The 27,718-nt window shown below is 26.7% G+C and overlaps 1 protein-coding gene across 2 annotated transcripts; it reads right to left on the bottom strand.

Moving 5' to 3' along the window:
* Nucleotides 1–2,471: 2,471 nt before the first annotated feature.
* LOC101241389 (arrestin domain-containing protein A) lies at nucleotides 2,472–27,718 on the bottom strand. Of its 2 annotated transcripts, none has more exons than XM_065799803.1 (7): nucleotides 27,592–27,718; nucleotides 13,331–13,466; nucleotides 8,078–8,263; nucleotides 4,604–4,759; nucleotides 4,082–4,270; nucleotides 3,651–3,881; nucleotides 2,472–3,147 (listed from the first exon to the last, which is right to left on the bottom strand). In XM_065799803.1, exons 1-7 carry the CDS (start codon nucleotides 27,622–27,624, stop codon nucleotides 2,951–2,953), a joined length of 1,128 nt encoding a protein of 375 aa, XP_065655875.1. In that variant the 5' UTR covers nucleotides 27,625–27,718; the 3' UTR covers nucleotides 2,472–2,950. The 2 variants fall into 2 exon arrangements, with proteins under 2 accessions (XP_065655875.1, XP_065655876.1); XM_065799804.1 differs by lacking the exon at nucleotides 27,592–27,718 and adding an exon at nucleotides 23,493–23,771.

The following is a 27,718-nucleotide window of genomic DNA, read 5'->3' as shown; positions in this document are numbered from 1 at the left end:
AGAAACAAAAAAATTTCCTGTGCTATCTTAAATTCATAACATAATGAACATTATGAATTCGTGTTAAGGTTAGGGTCAGCGTATAATTTAATAAATTCATACCACGATTCATTTCTTGATTAATTACTTTATTTGTAAAAAATTATTAACTTTATTTGTAATTAATAATAAAAAATGATCGATATTATGTTATTTGGTTATACTAATCAGTGTTAATAACCCTTACCCTAACACTGTTATATTAATGTTTTGAATATAAATACAATATTGTGTTGTGGAATAAAGGTATAAAGGAATAAAGAATCGCCACCCCTAAGTGTCTATTTAAAGTCGGGAATTGTTATGGTGTCTATTAGATTTTGTAGATTTAATTTTTTATTCAACACTGGTTTAGTATCTTAATTTCTATTTTGCTAATGCTTTAAAGTTTATATCAAATATTGTTCCTAAGTTATCTATCTGAAAAAAAAGTGATCGTTTTCTTCAAAAGTTAAGAACTTGAATGAGGAGTAGAAACTAAAATATAAAAAATGGCAAACCAAATTTTAATATGAAAAACTATATTGCATCATAGAAATTTAACTAACAATATAAGTAGATGAAGAAAGATCCAATTCCTACTTATTTTCAAAATCAATTATTTTTTTATTTTACAAAACCAATTACGATTGTCTTTCTAACTCATTTTTATAAGCGTTTATATAAACTTCTACAATTACGAGTATCTTTTAACTGTTCAGCTGCTTTTAATGACTTATAAGAACTACTTGTTCATTCAATTAATAATGGAGCCCTAGTTGTTGTTGATTTACAACTATACATTCTTTATACTTAAAGCAATGAATTCTTTGAATAATATATATTTTACTAAGAAAGGTCTCTCACAATATTTTATTAAACCTCTATCTTTTACTTGCAGAAGAATTGTTTGAATTACTTATGCCAAAAATGTGAAAACTTTTTTACATGCGAACAATCCTGCTTTTCATATCTTCTGTTGATTTATTCCTCTTTTAAATTATTTACTTCAATTTAAACCATTTCTTTTCTCCAAATACTTCAATTCTTGTTACAAACAAATCATTGTTTCCATCCAACTTCAATATATTTAATTATTATTTGTATGTCTATGCAAATAAAAGCACATCGTCACGTTTCATTTTGTTTATTACGAGTATTATTTACGGCCATCAAAAAGCCTTTAAAAACAAAATTGTATTTAAGTATTACCGAGTACTTGACACCTAGGTGTTCTTCGTTAAAAATAATGACAAATTGTCACATTTTTTAGCTGACCATCTAAATCATTTTATGGAACAATGATAGAATACAGTATTGATTCTTATTAGGCTGAAGATTACTAGAAAAGTTTGTGCTTAATAATTTTGACCACTACTTTTTAAAATATTCTTCTTTTAGTTAAAAGCCTATTTACGTCAACTCTCATACTGTCGTCAATATAAGTTTTTTTTATTTGGGACAATTTTCGCTAGGTATTATTCAGTTCAACCAACAATTTTTGAAAAACAGTTTTTTTAAAAGGAAATATGTAGAAGGTCAGTCGTTCTACTATAGAAATTTGGGCTGGCCTCGAACCACCCGAGTATAGATATACAATGTTTTTTGTTTGTATCGCAATTTAGTATCTGTTTTATGTTTTCGTATTTATTTTTTACGTTGCTTGAATATTTTGAAAAATATGAACTTAAGGGAGCAGAGATAGTTACCACACAGAATTATTTGATAGAATTCAGAATGTGCGCCTAACTCCCGTAGACTGTAGACAGACACCTTCCGCTAAAATGTCACCTACCCAAAAATTTTGTGTTAAGAGCTTTATTCCAGTGATTGATCACTATACGTCTGCTCTTAACCGGAAAATGTGTACGTATTATCTTTCATTGACTTCTGCTCTAAGTTAATTCTACTAGATTCTTGAAGTGCTAAGTCAGCCAGAGACAAACTTACAAGAACAACTTAAATTCGTCCTTCCTTGGATATGACTAAATGCATTTTAAAAAGTTGGTGGTGTTTTTCTTGGTTGAAGAATGAATGGACGTGAGCATAGAAAATTTTATGTATAGTGAAAAATATTTAACGTTAGTCCAAATAAAAATTCTTAAATATTTATTATAGTATAATTATTTAAAAAATACCATAATTGTATTAAATATATATTTATTATTTTATTTATTCTGTTATTTTAAAATAAAAATGATAAAATTTATAAAAAATAATTTTTAAAAACATAAATGATCATTTATATATTAATAATAAAAAAATTTAAAACATAACTAAGCAATTTCCATTGACTAACCTCGGTAACAACTTCTTTGAATTTTGACTCAGTTTAAAATAGTAAAGCATACAATTTTTTTTATAAATCTTTCAAAAATTTAAATCCAATTGATTTAATTATATTAAGTGAACTGTAAGCCTTTTGTACTTTTTTACGAATGAAAAATACAATCTTCATTTTAAAAACTATTGATATATTATACTTATGTTACAAAATTACATTATTTATCTTTTTTTACATTACTAAAATTTACTTGGAGATTTGGAACCTCTAGTTTAACATAAGATTACAAATAAATTTTAAAACTCCTACTACTCTTTCTAACCATTCTCTTTTAGCGTAACATTCAAATCAATTTATATCAGTAAACTTTTTCAAAAACTTTTTTAGATACGGCTGAATTTTTTATTTAATTTTACAGAATGTATTTCTCTTTTAGGCGTTTTGCTTTAATCCTCAAGCACTGGATATTAAATCTCGATCATATGTAAGCAGATTTGCATAAATAGCTGATCAATTACTTGTATAAAACATTTCAGCGAGTGAAAATATGCAAACAAGAGTAAAACAAAATAAATAATGGCCAGCCACAATAAAATAAACTATTTTAAATAAGTTAATGCTTTAATAAGTCTTGTACTAAAATTTATTTTAAATATTTTCATTTGATGAAGAACTTATCACACTGACGGTTTCGTTATATGATGGCGGGATGTCAAACTCATTCTGTGGAATATATTCTGGGGGATAAAGAAACATTGTACTTAGTGGTCTATCACACTCTTCAAACTGATCAAAGTTATCATCAATATAAGACGGAGCAGTAGGCATAACTGTATTTCCATAACCTGTATCAAGGAATAAACAGATATAGTAAGTTAAGTGTAAAATCCAATACTATCATTTATTAAATCATTTATAAAATAGCTTTAAAAAAAGTTACATCTGCTTTCGAGGTTTCCCTAGTTCTTGCGGTTCCTTCAGCGTACCACGTTTTTAAGTTTTTAAAATGTAAAAACCATTCATTTTTTCGAATTTAATGGTTCGACTCTCGTTTGACTTTGAATTAATTTTTTGAAATTTTTGCTCAGAACAATTTAATTAAAATTTATATCTTATTCTCCTTTGTGCTGAGATAAAAAATAAAAACATGTGAAGTACACAAAATTTAATAATACAACCCGCATTAGTCGAGCCCTGTAGAAACCACAAAAGCATATCAATGCAAAATTTGTTTCTTTATGCTGTTTTTACCAAAAGGTAACTTTTACCTTATACACATTTTTTTTTTAAATTCCGCTATCTCATTAATAATTGTAATTTATAAAGAACTTTGATACAAAAATTTTACCTGGAGGATATTCATTGATGTCAATACTTCTGAAAATTTCTTCATAAGAAGTAGAGATGGCTTTTGCTTTGGTCCCAATAATTACCGGTATTTTATGTTCAGGATAACCAACTATTTTAACATGTAAAACATACTTAACTTGGACAGCATTAGCAAGACAATTTGATGGCATTACTGATTTAGGAACTGGTATCAAAAGTGATCTTTCAGTGGTTTTATCTGGTATGCTGTCTTTAAAAAAAAAAGAATTTCATTCAAAAATAAGGAAAGGCTGCAGAACTTATAACACTTAAAGTAGGAAAAAAATGGTTTAGTGGTAGTGGCAGTTTTGCAAGCGAAAAGAATAGAATTTAATCCCCATCACACCAAAAAAATAAAAAAATAAGTAACATCCTCGAAGGTGAAAAAAAAAAAAAATAAATAAAGAATACCTGATACTTCTTTGATTTTTTTTTTCACAGAAAAACGATATTTATTTTCTTTCGGATTAAATAAGACATATCTATTTAATACTGCTTTAATATTACCCATATATCGAGGGCTTCGATCTTTATACTGAATGTTTAATACAATCTGCTCTTCTGCACAATAAACACTTCTTTGAAGACTGACTAATAACTCTATGGTAACAAATATTTAAACAAATACAACATTTCCTGATAATAACTCTATAGTAACAAATATTTAAACAAATACAAAATTTCCTGATAATAATGCTGAGGTTATTTATAAAAAAGATAATAGCAATATGATACTAGCATATTAAGTTTCTTATAACAAAAATTAATACTAATTGCTTACAATAATGATAACAATAATATCAATGAGGTTGTTTATAATGATGATAATGATAACATTGTGGTTTCTTATAGTGATGATAATGATAACACTCAAGTTTCTTAACTATAATAACAATAGCTGCATGGAGCTGGATACAAAAATTTGTTAGTTACCTTTACTGCTTAACTTCTGCTTGTTAGAGAATAAAGATGGCGTCTTGCGCAAAATTGTAACAGAAGGTGTATTACATATGTTTGCATCTATGACTTCAGTGATCAGTATTCGACTCTTTAAAGATTTATTTGAAGAACCTTTGCACTTAATTTTAGCTAATAAAACAGAGAACTGCTGTCTAAAATACTTGATTTACAAGAATATATATATACTACACCAGAAAAAGAACAAACTCAAAAGCATACTGTAAAACATTTTTTTAAAGATTTTTAAATGCCTAAAAATTGTGTTAAAATATGTTTCTTAGTTTTTGTGTCATGTCATTAAAAATTTGTTGCAATGATGCTGAAGCATTTATAAATTCGTTGAAAGGATACTGAAGCATTTAAACTATGCAGAAATAGTCAGAGAAACAGACAATTTTAAATCCAAAAACGTTTTTTACAGTGTTCACTAGCCCAAAATTATTTTATTCTTTACCTTTTTTGAAAAAAAAAAATGTTTCCAAAATTTTCGTAAAATTAATTGTAATTTTCGAAAAAAAATATTTGAAGTTATAAATTCAAATGTTAAACCATAAGTCAAAGATGATTAATTTTTTGTCATATAAAATCAAAAGTCTGATGTTATAAATTCAAACATCAAATCAAGCCTGATATTCAAATTCAGTTCAAAATCAAAATGTTAAAAATTCAGTGTTATGTATCAAAAGTGTAAGGCTATCAATTTATATAGTGAATCACCTACAAGTTAGGTGCAAAAAACGTAAAATTAATTTGATGTTTTATTGATACGTTTTGATTATTTTAATGCTTTAGGGAATTTTAGTCTAAAAGAAGTTTAGTAATAAAAATAGTTAATTTCAACACATAAATTATTAATAAGATTTTTGCATAAAATCAAATTTAAAAAATATAAAGTAAATATAACTATAATATAGCTGATAATGTAAAATAAATAATTATATTCTAAAAATTATTATTAGATGAATCTTTTGGAAAAAAGTTTTTATAACTTCTGTACTATGTATAAGTCTTTTGAGCACAGTAACAGACATATAGTATCACATAATATTTGAAACTATAAGTTAGTTTCCAGCCTCTTTATTCTAATCTATATGTCATACAAATTAGAATAAAGAATTTTGGTTTCAGAACTAATTTTTGAAATGCTTTAAATTCATCATTTTAAGTCTTTAAATTCATCATTTATCACATTAGAAATCCCACAACATGTAACATTTTTGTTGAGAACTTATAATAGTCAAGGGATTGCACACTTTTCCATCTATCATTGAGAGTAACAAGGTCATGTTTAACAGTAATTTGAGATTTAATGAGTCTCATAGAGTTGGAATAAGTTAAGACTTTTTTTTTTAATTGGTTAGTCTGTTGTAGTAGATACATCTTTTTCTTTTAAAAAAATAAAAATAATAATTCTGCAACAAAGTATTTAGACCCCTTCGCACTGCCCACTCAGCCTCAATGGAACAAATGAAAATATAAACAGAAACTCATAAGTTGCATCAGAGTTTATAAATCTTTGTTTTTAAATGCTGTGACTGGAGCTATTAATATAGAATTATTAATTCAGAAGACCACTTTTGCAGCTGTTTAAAAGAATAACTATTACATTTAGAGTCAATCCAACAAGCTAATGCCTAGTCATGATCCAACTACCTGCCACCACAAAAAAGACTATTTTATTGAGGATTTTGATGGAATACACAAAAATTTTAAGTGCAAAAACCTCTGAATTACAAATTGCATTAGCTACGTCAGTAACAAAAAGTCTTTGCAAAATAAAATCTAATAAACAAGAATTTCTTTATTCTTGCTTACGCTTCTGCCATTCTTCAAATAATTCCATAATAAATAGCACACATGATCTGAAAAAAATTAAATTACAAAAAATTGAGGAATAATTTGGAGATAAATTACGCATCTTTGTATACCTTAAGACTTTAGCTAAACACTACTAAAAAACTGCTTGAATACATTCAACAAAGTTAAAAAATTAATTTAAACTAAATTTTTTAAACTGAATTTTAAAGTCACTTTAATAGTTCATAACTTGCCATTTAGGACATAACTCGTCATTTAGGAATGTTTTTCATAATTAAAACCTCAAGTTACAACCAATGCGCGGCTGTAACTGAAAATTTCATTAGTTAGTCTATTTCCTAAACTTTTTTCCACCTAGCTTTAATAAAGCAATACACTGTGTAGCATTGAATCAAAAGTCTGATGATATACATTCAGTAAAACACCAAGTTAAATGCCTTAGGTTATAACTCCTTTCTTAAATTAATTATTCTTATATATATATATATATATATATATATATATATATATATATATATATATATATATATATATATATTTTTTTTTTTTTTTTTTTTTTTTTTTTTTCACCTCCTCAAGGCCATGAAGGCCACTACAGATGAGGAGGCTACTCAATAGTGGTTATAACCCTCTCTCAACTCTATAACTCCGAAACACGAACCTCGACGAACAAGGCCGCTGCGCGGAGAATCAAGTTGAGCGCGGTACTACCAGGGACGTGGTGGGGATCGAACTCGGAACCTCTCGCTTCTGAAGCGAGCGCTTTACCACTACACCACTACCGCATATATATATATCAACTTGTTTCTCCGCGCAGCGGCCTTGTTTGTCAAGGTTCGTGTTTCGGAGCTATAGAGTTGAGAGAGGGTTATTAACCACTAATAAGTAGCCTCCTCCTCTGTAGTGGCCTTCTCGGCCTTTAGGAGGTGAATAAAAAAAAAAAAATAAAATATATATATATATATATATATATATATATATTTATATATATATATATATATATATATATATATATATATATATATATATATATATATATATATATATATATATATATATATATATATATATATATATGTATATGTATATGTATACAGTCTTCTCCGTTTAAAATTTAATGCCAGCACATAAGAAAACGCTGGTAGGATGGTCAGTTTTAAGTTTGCCAGGGCAATTTCAAAAATTCATTTTTTTCTGCTATTCAAATTAAAACAGCGGAAAGAATGCGTTAAATAAATACTAGATGAAATAATTAAAAAAAAAAACTAGTAAAAAAATAGCCATTTTTTATAAAAGTTGAACAAAAAAACAAATCAGTTTTGTTGCAATTTAAAACAAAATGCTTTTATTTTTTTTGGCAAGCACTTTTTGCGTTCACCAATGTTTTTGCAGGCATGTGGGCCAATGCAACAAGACTTGAGCACGAAAGCGCTGGCTAAATGGAAAAGACTGATATATATATATATATATATATATCATATATATAGACAAAGCATATACATATATATAGACAAAGCATTTTCCAATTTCTTTTATCAAGAGTAAAAATAAACTAAAATTGCAAATATATTTAAAAAAGTTAAATAAAAGCAAATCATTTTTTAAATAAATATTTCATTAAGAACTCACCTGAAATTTTATAGGATATACTTGCATTATCCATTTTTACTGATGTTGGAAGTTTTTCAGGTAGCTGTATATTAAATGGATATTTATAAAATCCAATCTGATGACTTTGTTCATCATTAAATAATGTAATTTTACAGCTGTGAATATTTTCTTTGCAATGTACACCATTTTTGCATTTGCCAATACCTATACAAAACATCACTCATTTATTCTTTAAAAATAATTTGCGCATGAAAAAAAGCTTACTATATTTTTTATAACACACCCATTTAAATAGTATGATGATCTTTCAACACAATGATGTAAATGTGTGTATATACAATTATAAAATACATTTAGATCGGATGTCATACTAAAATAGACACCTGTGGGGGCTTAGGCACATACTTTGACTGACAATGAAGAACACTCAAGGTTAGGGCAGTGATAAGTTTTTTTTATCACTCTTTGTTTTTTTTTCTTTTGTTTGTGTAAATAAAAGGATTTAGGTTGCCAAAATAAGTGGCTAAACGTATATTCAAATGTGCTATAGCAGTAGTTTCCTAAATAAAAGTGGTTAAATAATTCAGTGGTACATAAAGAGAAAAAATTTAATTGACAAAAAAAAAAAAGTTTTACTGATAGCAGGCCTTGTTTTAAATAAAAAATTCTTAATGCATAAGCTTAGCATCAATTTGACGCCATAATTTTTTTTTTTTTTAAAGGCTTTGCAACTAATACTTTTAAAAAGTTACTGAGTAACAAATAAAAAACATAACTTATTGCAAAAATAATTTAATTACTTTACCAGCGATTTAATAGTAAAAGCAAAAATTATTTGAGGTTTCCTAATACCAATTCCACACCAATACCATTTATTAAAAAAATATATAGTTGGACTTTTATTATTGAGTTGATTTTTAAGGCAGAAGTTGCAACTAACACTAATTCCTGAGAACTTACACTATAGGTCTAACAATGTTCGAAGGGAGTGATTATTCAATTTTCAAATTGGCAACTTTTTTGGGTTATCTGAGACAGATGCCTTCAAGAAGCTTTAAGGGTTGTTTTGAACACGGGTGGATGATACATATGATTGCTGCACGTTTCTCCATGGCCGAAAGTTTCATGAATTGAGAGCTAGAAATATCGTAAAACATGAGCCAAGCAAAAGTAATTTGTGAAGGGACTAGGGCAAGATAAGTTTTGCCATATTAAATCAGGAGAGATACCAAATGATGCCAGGCAATGGAAAACAGACATTCCAATGCAACACTTCTGATGGATCCTTTTGAAATCAATGTTCCAATTAAGGTCATTTAGGCCATGGTAATCAAGGTTCTATATACCGATGACTACCATGACAAAGATAAATTGTACAGGGACAGCCCTTGTGGAACTCCACTAGTGGTATTAGTGGGGACTGAAGTCAGAGACTCTGGAAACAATGATCTTTTAAGAATGACGAAATAAATACAATTTAATCTATGCTAAAACAGTGTTAGATAATTTAAAAGCATTTTTAACTGCAAAAAAAAAGCAAATTGAGAAAGATTAAATTTTTTCTGAAGGAAAGGAATTAAATACTGCATTAGTGGCAATGATATCGCGAGTGTTACACCCACATGTGGAAATCGGTACAAGTTGACTAAGCGAATTAGAAAATCGTTATAATACTTTCGGAGATCATTAATGTTCCAGCACAGCATGAGACACTCAAATTTACCAAAATTTTAATTGATAAAAGCTTGTAACAGTTTTAAAGTTTTTAGATAGAAAGATGCCCCAAATATGGATGATAAACAAAGCTGGAAATCTGACTGCAAAAAATCTGTTTTCAATAAATTAGGAACTTTCCCTTCCAATTGAAAAAATTTAAAGATAGAACAGAAATAGATTGCCAGTCCACCACTGAGTTTATTTTTATCCTTTTTCAGCAGAGAGTAGTCACTCAATTTGACTAAACCATCAGGAATAGTCATGTCAGTCAGGTTTCACTAATAATATGTCGAATTTATTATCATTTGACTTTGTATCATTCTCATTTTTCTTTATATTATATAACCACAACTAAAGAAGCCTCCTCAAATAAAGTTGAGGAAGCTACTTTAGTTGTGGCTACAACCCTCTCTTGACTCTATAACTCCAAAACACGAACCTTGACGAACAAGGTTGCTGCACGGAGAAACAAGTTGAGCACAGTACTACCAAGGACGTGATGGGGATCGAACTCAGAACCATCACTTATGAGGCAAGTGCTTATTACACCACTGCCACAATTTGATTGATTCTTCTACCAAATGTATTATCAGCAAGTTGTTGCAACTGTTTCGCATATGACTTGCTAAACATTATTTTAACCATATCAATAGCTGCTCGTAAAACTAAAGTTTTTGCTTTTGTGTGTGATTTTTTTAGGAACAGAAACAATTTTTTAAATCGCTTTTTTTTTCTCTTTATTATACTCATCTAATCCTATTTGGAAAAATTCTATTTGTTTACCAATATTCAAGGGTTGAATTTAGCGATTGTGATTTGCAAAATCTGGAAAAAAAACCTGGTCTTGAAAATTTTAGTTTATGCAAAGCCATGTACTTTGTTTTCAAGGAGCAAATTACTCTAAGTTTGTTAGCGAAAAAATTATAAAAAACAAAACAATAAACGTACAACTACAAAAGTAGTAACACTCTAGTCACTAATTGCATTATAAAAGTAATAAAACTATAACAGTGTTATTACTTTTATAACGCACTCATAACTAATAAAGTTCATTCTTTGTTCAAACAACATTAGTAATTTCAAAGTTTAATTAAAGTAGAAAAACACCTAGAAAAAATAAAATGGAAATATTATTAAAAACTTCAGGAACTTTTACAAATACACTTAAACAACTTTATAAAAATGTACTGCATAAAAAGTTTAGCATTATGCAAAACATTACTAACAGTCCGTAAAAACACGCGTTAATTTTAAAATCAACTAATTAAAAATTTTTAATGGTTGATTTTAAATCGCGCGTTTTTATGGACCATTAGTAACGTTTTTCATAATGCTAAACTTTTATACAGTACGTTTTTATAAAGTTGTTTAAGTTCCTTAAATTTTAAATATTATTTGAATATTCACTCTATTTTTCTAGATGCTTTTCTACTTCCATTAAAATTTGGGATTACTTATGTTGTTTGAACAAAGAAAGAATTATAAAGTTATAAGTGCGTTATAAAAGTAATTACACTATTATAGTGTTATTACTTTTATAATGCAGTTAGTTACTAGAGTGTTATTACTTTTGTAGTTGTAAGTTTATTGTTTTATTTTAAATAACATTTTCATTAACAAATTTAAGTTGATTCGCCCCTTGGAAACAAAGAACACGATTTTGTATAAACTAAAATTTTAAAGACCAGATATTTTTCCAGATTTTGCATTTCACAATCGCTTAATTCAACCCTTGAATATATACAGAATGCATGCTCATAAGAAGTGGTACCAGGTCTCATACTACAGTCAAAGCTTTTGTATAAAACAAACACATAGTCTCTCCACAGCATCTACAATAATGCATATAAATCCAAACAATAAATAGGATAAATTATATTTTCTTATCTTGGCATTTTTACCCACTTGTTCACTACCTTTGCTTGAATCAACAACAGCATCTTGATTACTAGTAGATTTTTTTTTGTAACCAATTAGAAATTTATCTGTTTGCTAAAAATATTATAATTAAATTTATACTCCTAAAAAGTATTACTTCAGTATTTCTCATGCTTATTAGCGGTAAGCAATACCAAAATCAACAAAAAAGAATAAAACTCGTGAAGTTAATGTGACATTTTTACATTTACATATAATACTAGGTGTTTTTAGATTACATGCTTTATAAGCCGAAGCCAAATATGAAAAAATGCCTTTTTTAGTAGACTGGATCTATATCTATCATTTGAATTAAAGCATTTTACATTTATTTTTAAGCCTCTATTTTTATATGATTCATAATAAATGATTAAAAAAAAATGAACTTTAAATAACTTTCTACTAATTCAAAACATGTTGTTCAACATAAATGCATCATTTATATTATATTTGCACAAAACTTAAAAGAAGTTAAATATACATAAATTTTTATAAAACAAACATAATATTTTTTTATTTTATCTTATTATATTATTTCTATTTTATTATATTACTACAAATGCAAAAGTTTAATTTACAAAAACAATATTTATAAATACGAAAATTAATTATTATTTGTTTAAACTAAAAAATCCAAAATTTACGTAAATTTGGTATTTGTAAATTAAAAAAAAAAAAAAGTTTTTAAATATTTTTGTTTGTTTAAATACCTAGTATACTAGATATTCAAATGTGCTGATAAAATTTACTTGCTACCCTCGTGCAGTGAACAAATCTTACTCTGCCCCTAAAAAGCACTAGTTATTCAAGTTAATTCTAAAACAACATATTGCAATGAAAATTTGTTTAACAAACATTTTGTTTGACCAAAATTGCCAGGGCTAGCAAGTTTCTCATTTAAAAGCATGGCCAGCATCACCAAGGGGTCAGGGGGCATGGACCCTCCCACTTTTTTTCTAGAGTACCTTCTTTTTTTTTAAGAGGTCTTTTTCAAAAACTGACAATTGCATCCCCCCCCCCCCCCCCCACTACTTCAAAACCTGTGTATGGAATAAAAAATGGTTTTGAGTTAGGAAACTGTGAGCGCGAGCCATGGATTGCCTCAAACTTTTTTTCATATCAGAATGCAATGACTTTTTTCATTTTTTTCCTGGCTTTCATTATTTTCCTGGCTAACACCCTGGTCTACTGATATACTTATCAACTAAATGAACAGCAACAATGCTATTCAAAAGGATTTAAACAAATTATTAGATGGGTCAAATTATTAGTCAAACATGTTAGCTGTAAATTATATAGCTTAAATTATTAGTCAAACATTTTAAAACTGTTATACAAGCACCTATTCAGTCACAACTTAAATATGCAGCAGCAGTTAACAAACCATATTGAATTACAGATATTATTAGTATGTAAAATGTAAAGTATAGATCAACTATGATCAAACTACCAAAAGACATGGTTTTAATTTGGTTTACCTACATTACAAGAAGGAATAAGAGGGGGATGATAGAAATGTTTAAGATATCAGATTAAATTGATTATTTTAATTTTAAAGAGCCGTTGAGTTTCTAAAACTTGAAATAAAATTACGTTTAGTAGAAATAATTGAATAAAAAAAAACTAAAAAAAACTTACCTTCAAACGAAAGTAAAATACGAGTGATTGACAAACATTTTATTAGGTTAAATGTAACTTGACCCACAATAAGATCTCCAGCAAAATATGGTGTATTTTGATCAAGTTGAATCTTCAAATCTTTTATTTTTCCCATCTGAAATAAAATTCTTAAATGCAGTGTCTCAAAATTTTGACTAAGGTTTTTAAATGGCCTCCTTTTTATGGTCCTCATTTAAAAATTTTCAAAAGATAGTAATCCATACTATATAATCGGCAAGTCTAATATTTAAGTCAGTAAAGATTTAAACTATATAACCTGACATTTAAATGACAAGTAAACATCTATATGCTAACTCATCAATGATTGATTTATATTATGTTTAAGAAGTTAATTTTTTTAATTTATCAATTTAATTTTTTTATTTGTACAATATTAACACTGTTAATACTATTTGTTAGCCAGAGCTGAGGTTGCTAAAAAAGCTAGATTTTCAACTGGGCTTTTTGATTACTGCCATATCGGGAGGTGAAACCATCATTAAAAAAAGAAAAGGAAAAAAAAAAAAAGGAAAACCTTGCATAACCTCAAAAGCAGAGGACAAGTCTATTATTAATTTAAAAAAATGAATTTAGTCTAGTGTCTGTTTTGTTTGGTGATTTTTTTATTTAGGTTCTATTTTTTTTGTTTTTTTGTTATTGTTGCAAATGCCAGGCATTTGTCTGTGACAAATGCATGGCAACAGATTTTTCGATCAAGAAAAAATAAGCCATATCTTAATATTAATACAGACATGGTTTATACAATGTTTTTTGAAAGAAAAAAAAACTATAATTAATGAACAATTACATCATTAGTTCTGATGGACAGTTTTTCAATTAGTGACTGCAGGTAGACATTGAGCAATAAAGTGATGGCAGTAAATGTATCTTAAAAATATTTCATTTTTTTCAGTTTTTATCGAAGTTGACTCCAACTCTCTTATCTTTTGTATTTAGAAATAAGAACTCACCTTGTATTTCAATTTGCACTTTATTTTTTAGCTTGTTAAAATTTGTGTAAAATTTCAAATTTGTTTGTGTTTCATCTACAAAATTATATGAAGTATCATTTAGGGTAACCTGGAAGAAAAAGTGTATGTTGTTTTGCAAACAACTTTTAGAAACCCAAACTTTCTGTTTATAAGAAGTTATAGATTTTATCATCAATACTGTTACACTTAATATAGATCCATTTATCACTAGAGTCACATTGTAGAACCATATGGTTAGGTACACAGTAATAGGGATCTGCAAACTGAACTTTATGCTAAAATTCTGTGCGACGTTTTTTTGACATTTTTAAAAGGTAGCACTAGGCAAACATATTTTTGTGGTGTTTCTTATCACAAACATTAATAAACAGATTATTTTTCCAAAGAAGAAAAGCTAACATTGTTCTTTTATATTATGTTTATGCATGGTTACTAAACATTTTTATTGATTTATTAGCTCAACATTTTTATTGATTTATTAGCTCAACATTTTACTAAACACTTTTATTGATTTATTAGCTCAAAATTTCGTTGATGTTCTCATGTAAATTCTTGTCAAAGGAGTGTTCTGCAAATTTTTAAAATCTATCTAGCAAATTTTTTTCATGCATTTTCTATGCACCAGTTTTCATAGAAAAATATTTCCTAGCAGATAGTTTAAAAATTGCAGCACTTTTGATACCTTATTATGAATGAGGTGGTTATAAGTATTTAAAATTTTTTTTGCAATATTGTTTTAGATTTTAAAAATTAGATTTAGACGTCTAACATTAGACTTAAACATTTGATGATGGCAAGTGTAAGTAAAAACTTTTCAAAGTGCCTTATTAGAGATATGTACAATAGTTGTTGGCCCATATTATATGCAATGTGAGAGTTATATAAAGTATTTTGAATGTGAGTTGTTAATTAATATGAATTTATTACTTGTATTATTTTAATTTATTTACAAAATTTTTAAATTTTTATACAGTTTTTTTATCCTAGACTAATATGGCTTATGTTTATAGTTCTTAAAATTTTAACTGGCATTATTGAGGTTAAAATTTAAACACATTAAAACGGATTAGACTTAATTAAATGACGAGTAATACAAGAATGAATTTTAGATGGCACAAGAGACGCTAGCTCTTTAGAGCACCCTAGATATGGCAACAGTATTCCATACAAGGACAGATTTGAGATTTATAGAGATAAAGAACAGAATCCTGAGTTAATCCTAGAAGATGAAGGGTAGATGACTCGTCGAGTACATTCCTATTCATAAATATAGGAAGATCTTGATTATTGCAATAATGATAAGCAGAAAAAAATTGAATTTTTTCTTGGTTTTTCTTCTTTTTTTTTTTGATTTTTTACAAAAAATAAAACTCCTTGTAAATATGTTATAACTTATAACACTGTATCAAAAATATTCATAAAGCGCACGTTTAACTTTTTTGCCATAAGACAAGTGAAAGCACAACTGTATATACTTAATACTATACTATACGTAATATTTTTTGTTTGTTGACAACATTATAAAAGTAAAACATTTGTGGTAATTTATTTTAATACAGTAATTTTAAAAAGTTAACCTTCTTAAATAAAAAAATAAAAATTAAGATAATTTTATGACGTCAAAATCACGATGAGCTAATGAGCGAAGCCGTTTTTTATTTAAAACAAGGCCTATGTATATATATATATATTTATATATAAGGGGCTATTCTAGGATAAAAATTTGGGCGACAGTACTCCCCCGTCCCAGAAATTTTATCACTAAAAAAATAACAATTGTTGTTAGAAAAAAAAAGAAAAGATCCTCAAATTTCAATTTTTGGCAGCACCCAAATACGATTGACACTGTCGAAAACGGTCTAGAATAGTCCCTGTATGTATGTATGTATGTATGTATGTATGTATGTATGTATATATATATATATATATATATATATATATATATATATATACACAGGCCTTGTTTTAAATAAAAAACGGCTTCGCTCATTAGTTCATTGTGATTTTGACGTCATAAAATTATCTTTATTTTTTTTTTTATTTAAGGACATTAACTTTATATATATTTAAGCCCTTTACTATAGGTGTGTGTATATATATATATATATATATATATATATATATATATATACATACATACATACATACATACATACATACATACATACATACATACATACATACACACACACCTATAGTAAAGAGCTTAAATATAAAGTTTATGGTCAAAAACAACTCGTAGCTTGTGTATGGTTTTTAAACTGACAAAATTAAGGTTAGATTATAACAACACATTAATCAAATTGTGGAAACTATTTAAATTTAAAAAACCACAAAATCGCAAATTAAAAGACTACAACATTTTTAAAAACATTCTGAATGTTTTTATTTTATTTTTTAAAAATAAAAACATTTTTTTTTTTAATTATTTTAAGATTTTTAAAAATAATTTAAATAATTTTTATTATTTTAAAATTCTTTAAAATAATTTTTTAAAAAAACAACCTAAAACTGACATTTTATGGTACAAACTTAAAAACGACCATGCAAGAGTATATATATATATATATATATATATATATATATATATATATATATATATATATATATATATATATATATATATATATATATATATATATATATATATATATACACACAGTGCTTCTAGAAAGTATTAGCGCACTCGTAATTTTTTTATTATAGACAACTTCAAATCAGTATAAATTGCAAAGTAATTTTAATTTTGAACTAGTTTTTTGTTTAAATGAAAGGTAAAACCAATTAAATTTAGTTATAATGTCAAATATTGTCAACCTGCTTGTTTTTTTTATGAGTTAATTAGAAGTTTAATGATTACTCAGAAAAATGTCTGAAATTAAGCGTGCAAAAGTATTAGCGCACTCATTTAAAATGTATTAGCATACTCGTTTAATTCCTTAGAGAAAAACTTTCTTGGTTAATTTTTGTTAAAAACTCTCTGCTGATTAATAATAGTCAATAAAAAATGTAAGAAGAATAAATTGAAGTGGCGGAAATATCATTTGAAATACTGTTAGTTAATACTTCAAAATTTCAACAACAAAAATATGGGTTTAAGGAGGATAACAATTGAAACAAAGTGGCAAGTTGTTGGCCTGAACAAAAGTGGTCTCTTCAATCAAGAAATTGGACGTCAACTTGAAATCAGTGAATGCAGCGTTAGAACAACGCTCAAAAACTATAATGAGTTTGGAACAGTCAAAGACAAAAGTCGCTCTGGTCGTCCAAAAAAAATGTCAGAAAGAGACAAAAATGAAGCAATTATGCTCGCTAGTCGCAACCCAAACATAAGCATAGCCGAAACTGCCTCAGACCTGAATACAGCGTAGGGTGCACATCAAGTAAGCCGATCAACAATTAGCAAGCTTATGAAGAAAAAATATCTCAATTCATACTTTGCAACAAAGAAGCCACTATTAAGTATCAAAAACCATCTCAAGCAAAGAAAATGGTGCAAAGAGAGAGCTGCATGGACTGTAGAGCAATGGAGAAAGGTAATTTTCTCAGACAAGTCAAATTTTGAACTTATTAATCGCAAGAAAAGGTTTGTCGTGAGGAGATACAAAAACGAAAAATATAATCCTCATTTTTTTATGTCAAGAGTTCAAAGAGGAGGAGGTTCAATTAGCATTCGGGGCCGCATTGCTGGATCTAGCAATGGACTGGCGCATCTTCACACTGATCGCCTTAATCAACATCGATATAGAGAGATATTAGAAGGTTATTTAAAGCCATCAATGGACGTTTTCAAGGCAAACTCCACCTGGCAATTTCAACAAGATAAAGCTCCTTGCCACACAGCACGCTCAATAAAGCAATACATGGAAATAAAATGGTTTAATCTAATGCCTTGGCCCACTCGCTCACCTGATTTAAATCCTATTGAGAATCTTTGGAGTTGGATGGACTGCAAATTATAAAAAAGCAAGCCCACTAACTTGGCGCAGTTCAAAACGCAGATGCAAGAGTTGTGGAATACCGTGCCACAAGAATTAATCAGAAAACTTATAGATTCTATTCTGCGCAGAGTCTTAGCATGCCTTAAAAACAAAAGTGGTCACATAAAATATTAAACTTTCTTACCATCTTTGAAAAACTGTAAGTGCGCTAATACTTTTGCACACTTTTTTAATATTGTTTTTATCACTCTTGTTGTATTCTAATTAAGTTCAAGATAATAATAAAGAAATATCCTTTATATATTTGACAATTAGTAATTCTGCTTTATTTTATGAATAAGTTAAAAAAAAATTATCAATCAGCCTTTTATTGTTTTCGAATTACACTCATTTGAAGTTCCCATAGGTAAAAAAAATATGAGTGCGCTAATACTTTCTGGAAGCACTGTATATATATATATATATATATATATATATATATATATATATATATATATATATATATATACACACACACACACACACACATATATATATATATATATATATATATATATATATATATATATATATATATATATATATATATATATATATATATATATATATTAGCCCTCAGTTGTTTAATTATTTTCCATTTAACAACTGGATTTAAGTTTGCATCTTTTAATTTCCAAAATTCTTTTGATAGTTCAGTGTTATTTATGTATTTTAGAATGTTAAATGATTTTATATGGTTGGCATATCTAATTTTGAATGGTGTTTTGCTTATACCGATGTGGAATTTGTTGACAGGAGTGTTGGTAGGATCATTGGAACTTATATTAGCTTGGTATACAATGTTTTTTGTTAAGCATTTGTTTGATAAAGAGCAGGTATTTTTATTAAGGCTGTTTGAGTTGGTTCTAGGTGGAAATTTTCTGTTGTTCATAATTTATTGATAGTGTGCATTTAAAATAGATTTCATATTCGGCATACAGCTATAACTTATTTCTATCGTGTTTCTGTTGAAAATTTTGTAGAGTTTGTGCTTTATTAGGAAGTGTTTGTTGACTAAGGTTAAAAAGCTTTTTCCTACATTAGTGCTTACATTTTTGCTGAAAGGAGGGTTAAACAAAATGATGTTGCGTTTATGGTTTTTGGTATGAGGTAAATTTAAATTAGGGTGGTATGAAAGTTTATAATTAAAACCAGACCTTAACAGTGCGTCATTGTACATAGGAGTAGGTCTTAGGAAAATTTCTTCACTTGAAGAATTTGCAGACAACCTTAACTTAATTGAATGTGGAAGCTGTTCTAAATTATTAGGCTGGTGGTGTGAATCAACATGATGAGATTTAATGTGACGTAAAGGTAATTTATAACTTTCATGTTGCACTGATTGATTTACACTGCTTGATTCTAGGGGTCTTAGGTTGAATTTCATAAGACATGAGGTTTTTCTTCAGATTCTATTAATATGTATATGTACGAGCTGGAATGTGTTGAAAATAAAATTAAAAGCATTCCTTTTTAGCCGAAAATTGATATTTTCTGAAATCCAGAAATTACCATTTAAAAAACAATATTAATTTTATTATTTAAGCTTAATTTTATATTTCAAGCTTACTTTTATTACAAAAATCATAGAAACCTAAGTGACATTTCATTTTTTTTGTCTTCAAAATGTAGTTAACTTAATATATAATAATACCTTAAATAATTTCACTAATAAAGCTCTTAAAGCGGTTGATGACTTGTTTAGAAATATTGCAAAAAAAATCTACAACTTTTTAAATTTTATTTTGTAAAAGTTAACTACTTTTTATAACATTTTAAATCAATAAACATTTATTTTGAATAACAAAAGTAGATAAATATTACATATCAAATGGCTCATCTTTTAAGGAAAAAAATCATAAGTCCAGAGATTCAGTTTGTTTTTGTTGCTGTAACAAAACAGACAATTACTCTCGTCGCAGTATGTCATCATTGGTGACACTAGTTTGAGACTATGTACACGAAGGATTCAGTTTTGATATATGCATTTCCCACTGGACTTTGTTGGCGTTGCGAAAATGCTCTCTATGCCAAAAAGGTAATTATATTTTATAAATATTTTATTAAATTTTTTCTAAAATATTTCACTAAAAATACAAACAATCACGTTCACAGCAAGGAAAGGCTGCAAAAATGATAGAAGAGGTTTGGAAAAGTGAAAGAGAGTTACTTATAAAGGTAGGAAGGGTTGCTCCAACTGAGGATCAATGCTTATGTCCAATTTGTTGTATGGTATCAGACAAGCGCAGCCACAATATTTTTAATTTAAGAAATTATTATATAAGTATTAAAACCCAAACTCTAAAAAAAATAAAGTAGTCTCTACAGATACAATATTTGATATCAAGAAAAATCATGATCTGCCTGAAAATGTTGTTCGTAATATTCTTAGAGATCTATGAAAAGATCTTGGTCGTTTAGGTCTCTAAATATTTTATTACATAATTTAAACGGCAGTACATCAATTTTTTTTTTCGAAAAATCTATAATATTTAATATATCTCACATTGTTTACAGTATGGTATTTCACAATCAGGTGTTGAAAAGAATTCAATTGCTACGGTTATGAAGCGGTCTCATGCTCTAGATAAATTTTACAGTTACAAAAAAATTGTTTTTTAAAATGGAAAGGAAGATGAACTTGAAAACTCAGTGTTAAAAGATGTTGAATACATTGAAGATCTTACCAGACTTGTTCAAGAAATCTGCTCTCTACGTGAATTAGATCCTATGAAAGCCATTGTTAGAGTTGGAATTAACAAAGGACAGGGTTCAGTGAAGGTTTAGTAACTTAACCTACTTTATATTACTCAAATAAAAGAAATAAAATTAGAATTATTATTATTATAATTGAAATTAAATTTCAAATTATTATGAATATTTTCGATGAAACAGAGGTTAGAGGAGCAAAATAGAAACCAGGAAGACTCAGAGAGAGAACAAGGTGATAATTCTGGCTTTGACACGTTACATCAAGGAGAATAACCATAATCTTGGAATGCTTACTAAATTAATTAATCTAAATCAGCTCAAATTTTTTGTGGCTTCTGACCTAAAGCTCATAAACGTACTTCTGGGCATATCAGTAAGAGATTTTGCTTAATCTTATTAATTTTTACAAGTAGCTACTAAAACATTAAATCTAAGAATAATAAAATAATTTATTATAGAGTCATGGTGGAAAACATGCTTGTTGTTACTGTACTGGTACAATAAGCTCATCAGGTGACTTGAGAACTTTTGCCTCCTTAAGTTCAGATTACTATCTGAACGTAAAGTTCTCAAATTATTAGATGAAATGATGCTAGTAACACCAATTCAGTTATACCCCTGCTTTGAAACCCTGCAGTAGTTTAGAAAAGGTAACAATTATATATATATATATATAACGGACCCAAAAATACTAATTCTAGTTGCACGTAAGCCGTAAAGTCATCAAATCATTAAAGGTATTATTATATATTAAATTAACCACATTTTTAAGACAAAGATAATGGATGGTCATGATGGTTTCTATGATTTTTTTAATAAGAGATAGCTAGAATAATACAAATGATATAATCTTTTAGGCACTATTTTCTGGATTTCGGAAAATATCAATTTTGGACTTAAAAGGAACGCTTTCGATTTTACTTTAAACAAATTCCAGCTCGTACATATACATATTAATAGAATCTGAAGAAAAACCTCATGTCTTTTGAAATTCAACCTAAAACCCTTAGAATCAAGCAGAGTATAGTGAGTTCGTTTTTTATAAATATTTCTTTAAAATGTTTTTAATATTTTTTATTTGAGGACCACTCATATTTTTAAAAATTGCTAAATCATCATCATGGAATAATCCGAAATCATTTTTATTATAAAATTTTGCAATTTATAACAAAAGTTAAATTCCCACAAGTTCACAAACTTTAGCACCATCAAAACAAAAGTTCTTGTTTTTAAACAAAAAAGTGAAATAGTATCCAAGTGCAGGCATTAAAACAAGTTTCTTCTTGTCCTATTCGACACGGGTGATTAAGCAATTTTTCAATTAAAAATTGTTTTGTTATGACATCAGAACTCTTCTATTGCTTTGTTATTGTTTTTTCTGTATTCTTTATTTTTTAATGATTTTTTCATGATTTAAAGAATAAAAAATGGCGATGATGGCAGAAAGGCATGAAACTTTAAGTTTTTCAATAATCTAACTCCATATATATTAACACTGATCTATTTTGTAAACAATTTACATTATATCAATCACTCTCAAATGAACACGAGACTTTGTATCTCAACTTGGTACAATAAAATAACAATATATATATATATATATATATATATATATATATATATATATATATATATATATATATATATATATATATATATATATATATATGCAGTAGTGGTGTAGTGGTAGAGCGCTCGCTTCATAAGCAAGAGGTTCCGAGTTTGATTTCCACCACATTCCTGGTAGTACTGCGCTCAACTTGTTTCTCCGTGCAGCAGCCTTGTTCATCAAGGTTCGTGTTTCGGAATCATAGAGTTGAGAGAGGGTTGTAACAACAAGTAGCCTCCTCATCTGTAGTGGCCTTCTCAGCCTTGGGGAGGTGAATTATAAAAAAATATATTTATATAATATACTAATATCAAGGTGATTTGGATCTTTGATTTATCAACATTTTCTTATATATTTCAGTGTTTTTTTATTTTTTTATAGCACATTTTTTGTAATTTTTACTATTTGGGCAAAATTTATTTATTATAAATTATATATATATATATATATATATATATATATATATATATATATATATATATATATATATATATATATTATAAATTATATATATAAATATAAATTTTATATATATATATATATATATATATATATATATATATATATATATATATATATATATATATATATATATATATATATATATATATATATATATATATATATATATAAATGGATTTTGATTTAAAATTTTTTATTGTTTTGAATTTTTATGTGAACTTTTAAATATGTTAAAAAATCATTTAAGTTAAATAAATTTGCTTTTTCAATGAGCATTCAACTTGGAGGTTTTTTTTTTTTTAATTTTTTTTAATTATAAGACACGATTAATATCACGATTAATAAAACATTTATTAATATCCAATTGTTATTGAAAAATTACTTACTTTTATCTTATCAATAGACATCCATTATTAACTTGTGTTATATTACAAGTTTTAATTATCTTTAATTTTGAAACAACTTCAATTAGTATTCTTGCAACTTGCTCTTTAAGCTCGCAAAATGGTAATCATTATTTATAAAGATTCGTGTTTAAAGTGATTTAAATATAAACTCATGTTTCATTGCAGCTTATACGCACCAAGCGGATATGATTCATTAAATATTTTTCGGTCTCAATTTTTTTGAAATGTATTATTTTCTTAAGCTATATACATGGCCGTAACGACTCATTTAAATTGGGGAGGGGGAGGCTATAAAGAGGAGGAGCGCAAGCAACTTTTCAAGATTCTGTAGTTATACCTATATCAGAGCAATACAGCATGTATTTAGAGGTTCCATAAATTTACTTTTAGGGATCAAATATCCTGTATTCGTAGCTATATTGCTCACATTACAACTCTTTTCAAGCGAAAAAGGTAATAAACCCTACACATAAGGAGATTTAAACGTTTATATGGAGATCTGTGTATCCAAGCCCCAAACATGAGTTGAACATTACTTAAATAATATAAATAAGATAACATAAGTTACACAACGGATTGGTAGCATCAATTCCTAAATTTGCACGCAAATTCTCGTAATTTCGCGTTAGGTTTCTGCGGTAATTTATTATTTAAAGATGTTATTTATGATGTGAAGTAAAATATGGCCTTCAAATATAATATTTTTAAGAGCACATGATATAAGTAAATCACAGAAAACATTATTATGTTACGTTAGTACAGTTATAACAAAGTTCTTTTTAATCTATAGATTACTTAATGACTAACTGCAGTTAGAGATTAGGATATGCAAAAGTATCATTTAAATTCCTTTAAATAATGCAAATACAAACGTTTTTTGAACAAGCCCGCCATCGGTCTCATATCCAAACAGATATATAAATACTACTTTATAGTATACAAGTTTAAATGCTAAATACTTGAAACATTTTCTCAAGCTTAAAAACGACTTTAAATAAACTACAAATCAAAGAAACCTTTCCACAAATAATTATTGACTAATAAATAAAATAATTATCAAAAAATATAACATGTTGATAAAAGAATCATTAATGATCCTAATGGAACATTACATTCTAAACTTTTGTTGATCGGTTTTTGCTCAAATTTCAGTATAACTAAAACTAATGACATTATTAAAATTTTTTGTAAAGTCTTTACAGTAGAGATGTAATAATTAAATTTATATTTACAACTAATAAAATAAAAAATTGCTTTTGCATAAAACTCGACTTTCTAAGTCGCTAAAACTCAATTTTTCTACAAGTTTTTATGTAATCCTAGTTATTGATACAAGGATTAATCAACACTTTTTAAGTGACTAACAATTAATGTTTATCTGATGTTTAAAAAAAAAATGTTTATCTGCATTTAAGTTCATTCATTAACTGTAAAAGTTGTTGAAATATTTTGGTATTTTGTATCACATTTGCGTCTCCTAAAAAAAAAAAAGGTCCTCTATTTCTAAGATATTTTAGGACTTTCAGATTCTGGTGGGGGGAAATGCATACCCCCATTCCCCTGGTTCCATCACTGATATATATATATATATATATATATATATATATATATATATATATATATATATATATATATATATATATATATATATATATATACATATATATATATATATATATATATATATATATATATATATATATATATATATATATATATATATATATATATATATATATATATATATATATATATATATATATATATAGTAAGAAAACATCAATTAATACAAATTCTCTTAATACAATTAATAAATTGTTATTAGAAATTTTCGCTGGATTATTAGTACCAGCAATCATCAGCTCGTAAAAAAAAAAAATATTTTAATTTTTAATTTTAATAAAAAAATTTTTTTTTTTTTTTTTACGAGCTGATACATATATATATATATATATATATATATATATATATATATATATATATATATATATATATATATATATATATATATATATATATATATATTTGCTGTTCATACGTGTATATATATATATGTATATATGTACATATATATATATATATATATATGTATATATATATATATATATATATATATATATATATATATATATATATATATATCAGGCGCGGATGCAGTATTTTTTGATACCTAACTTCCAGACATGGAGCGAACACCAAAAATTTATATGTTAATACTTATGTCAAATAAGTATGCTTTACATACTTATTTGACATAAGTATTAACAGAGAGAGAGAGTGTGTGTGTATGTATGTGTGCGTGCGTGCGTGTGTGTGTGTGTGTGTGTGTGTGTGTGTGTGTGTGTGTGTGTGTGTGTGTGTATACGTCGCGTTGTTGCATTTAAAAAGTTATATATTATTCATTTATAAAAGTCCTTGTAATACAAGGACTTTTATATATATTTGGTATATTCGATGACATTTATACATGTTCGATAGATTCTCAAAATCTTTTAAATATGACGACGCTCTTTTTTCCACTGTTCTTTATATATGTATATTTTATATATTTATATATGTAAGTACATATATGCAGATACATATATGTAGATATATATATGCAGAGACATATATGCAGAGACATATATATATATATATATTACATATAGATAAAAATTTAAAGATTGTTAGACTATGAACTTCATTAGACTATGAAATTCAATTTTGGTATTATTAATTTTAACAAATATATTTGAAATATTACTTAAATTAATAACAAAAATCAATACCAGCGTTTTTTTTTAACCTAAGGAACGTGTTAGAGCACACACTTAGGTTGGTATTTGAAGTCATAATTTCTTTCAGAAGATAAATAAAAGAATCATTTTTTTTCTAAAGGACCTTTTTTTTAATTTTTTGACAATTTTTTTTTTTTTTTTGACAAAATTTACCATTGTGCCCCAGCACTTTGAAGCCCGTGTCGTCAGTAATATAATTTCTTTATAGATTTTGATCATTTGATTTTAAAAATTTTTGCATCGCATTGTCCAAAAATTAAAATAACAAACTTTATTAATTAATTGAAAATTTAATTTTACAAGTTCTTTATAAAAATATTAAACAACAAAGTTATTTATACTTAATGCATACTCTTTTATAAATTAGTATTTTTTATTATTATCAATAACTAGGCTTAATTTTACGCTTAACGTGTTTTCAAAGAAAATATTTGAGTAAAAGTCGTCGTTGCCGAAAAAACAAACATTTTTTTCATTGAAGAGTTTGTTTTAACTAGAGTCGTGGTTTTTTTAACCTATTAAAATACAAGACGCGCAACCCACCGGATTAACCGTCTCGCATCTTTTTGTTAAGATACGGTTATTAAAATAAAAAGATTTTTAATCAATAAATTGTTTTTGAGTATAACTAAACAAAATATATACAATATCTTAACTTATGTTATCAATAAGTATTCATTAAGACGATTTAGTGATTAGTGCTTTTGAAAAACCGCGAATATGCGTCGAAATCCTCAATATGCATGATGGATGCGCCAGCAATAAAGTATAATATAATTTTAAGAATAAATTAAAATTTCTTTTTACTTAAAATGGTTGTGGCATGACGTTTAGATAAAACTGTGATGCTACTGTTAAATTATATTTTTTATTATTAATAAAAACCTGCTTATCTTTAACAACAGCAAAAAAAGTAAAGCAAAAAGGCGAAAATGTGCATATAAAAATTGTGATATTAAACTTAAATTTAAAATAAATGGTTGATCATTAAGTCAACTAACATCTAGTACTAGTAAATTTAGTGGCGCCCGTTTTTGCAATCATCTACCCATATAAATTACAAAATATTAAGTTGAAGCGGAGGAAGCCAAAGATATATATATATATATATATATATATATATATATATATATATATATATATATATATATATATATATATATATATATATATATATATATATATATATCGCATACTTAATATATAATAAATTTAATTTCTTATGGAGAGGTATTAAATTTATTATTAATTTAAACTCACAAAAATTTTATGAAAAAATTTATTTACAATAGAAAACTTACCTTTTCAACTTTGATGCTCGTTTTAGCAACCATTTACATGTATAAATTTAATTTATTTTGAGATCAATAATCTTTTATAAAATCATTTTATAAAATAATTTATTTGGAACTTAGATTAATTATATTC

This window comes from Hydra vulgaris, chromosome 06, assembly GCF_038396675.1.
Source record: "Hydra vulgaris chromosome 06, alternate assembly HydraT2T_AEP".
Lineage (NCBI taxonomy): Eukaryota > Metazoa > Cnidaria > Hydrozoa > Anthoathecata > Hydridae > Hydra > Hydra vulgaris.
Note: the sequence above shows the minus strand (reverse complement) of the source record. Positions and strands in the feature narration are given on the sequence as shown.

What these genes read in the sequence shown, in the direction of transcription:
- LOC101241389 (XM_065799803.1), bottom strand. Translation starts at nt 27,624, where the DNA reads ATGGTTGCTAAAACGAGCATCAAAGTTGAAAAG. An exon ending in TATATCCTATAAAATTTCAG is followed by an intron (nt 4,760 to 8,077) that starts GTGAGTTCTTAA and finishes CTGTTTTATTAG; the next exon opens with CTAAAATTAAGTGCAAAGGT. An exon ending in CATCAATGAATATCCTCCAG is followed by an intron (nt 3,148 to 3,650) that starts GTAAAATTTTTG and finishes TCCTTGATACAG; the next exon opens with GTTATGGAAATACAGTTATG.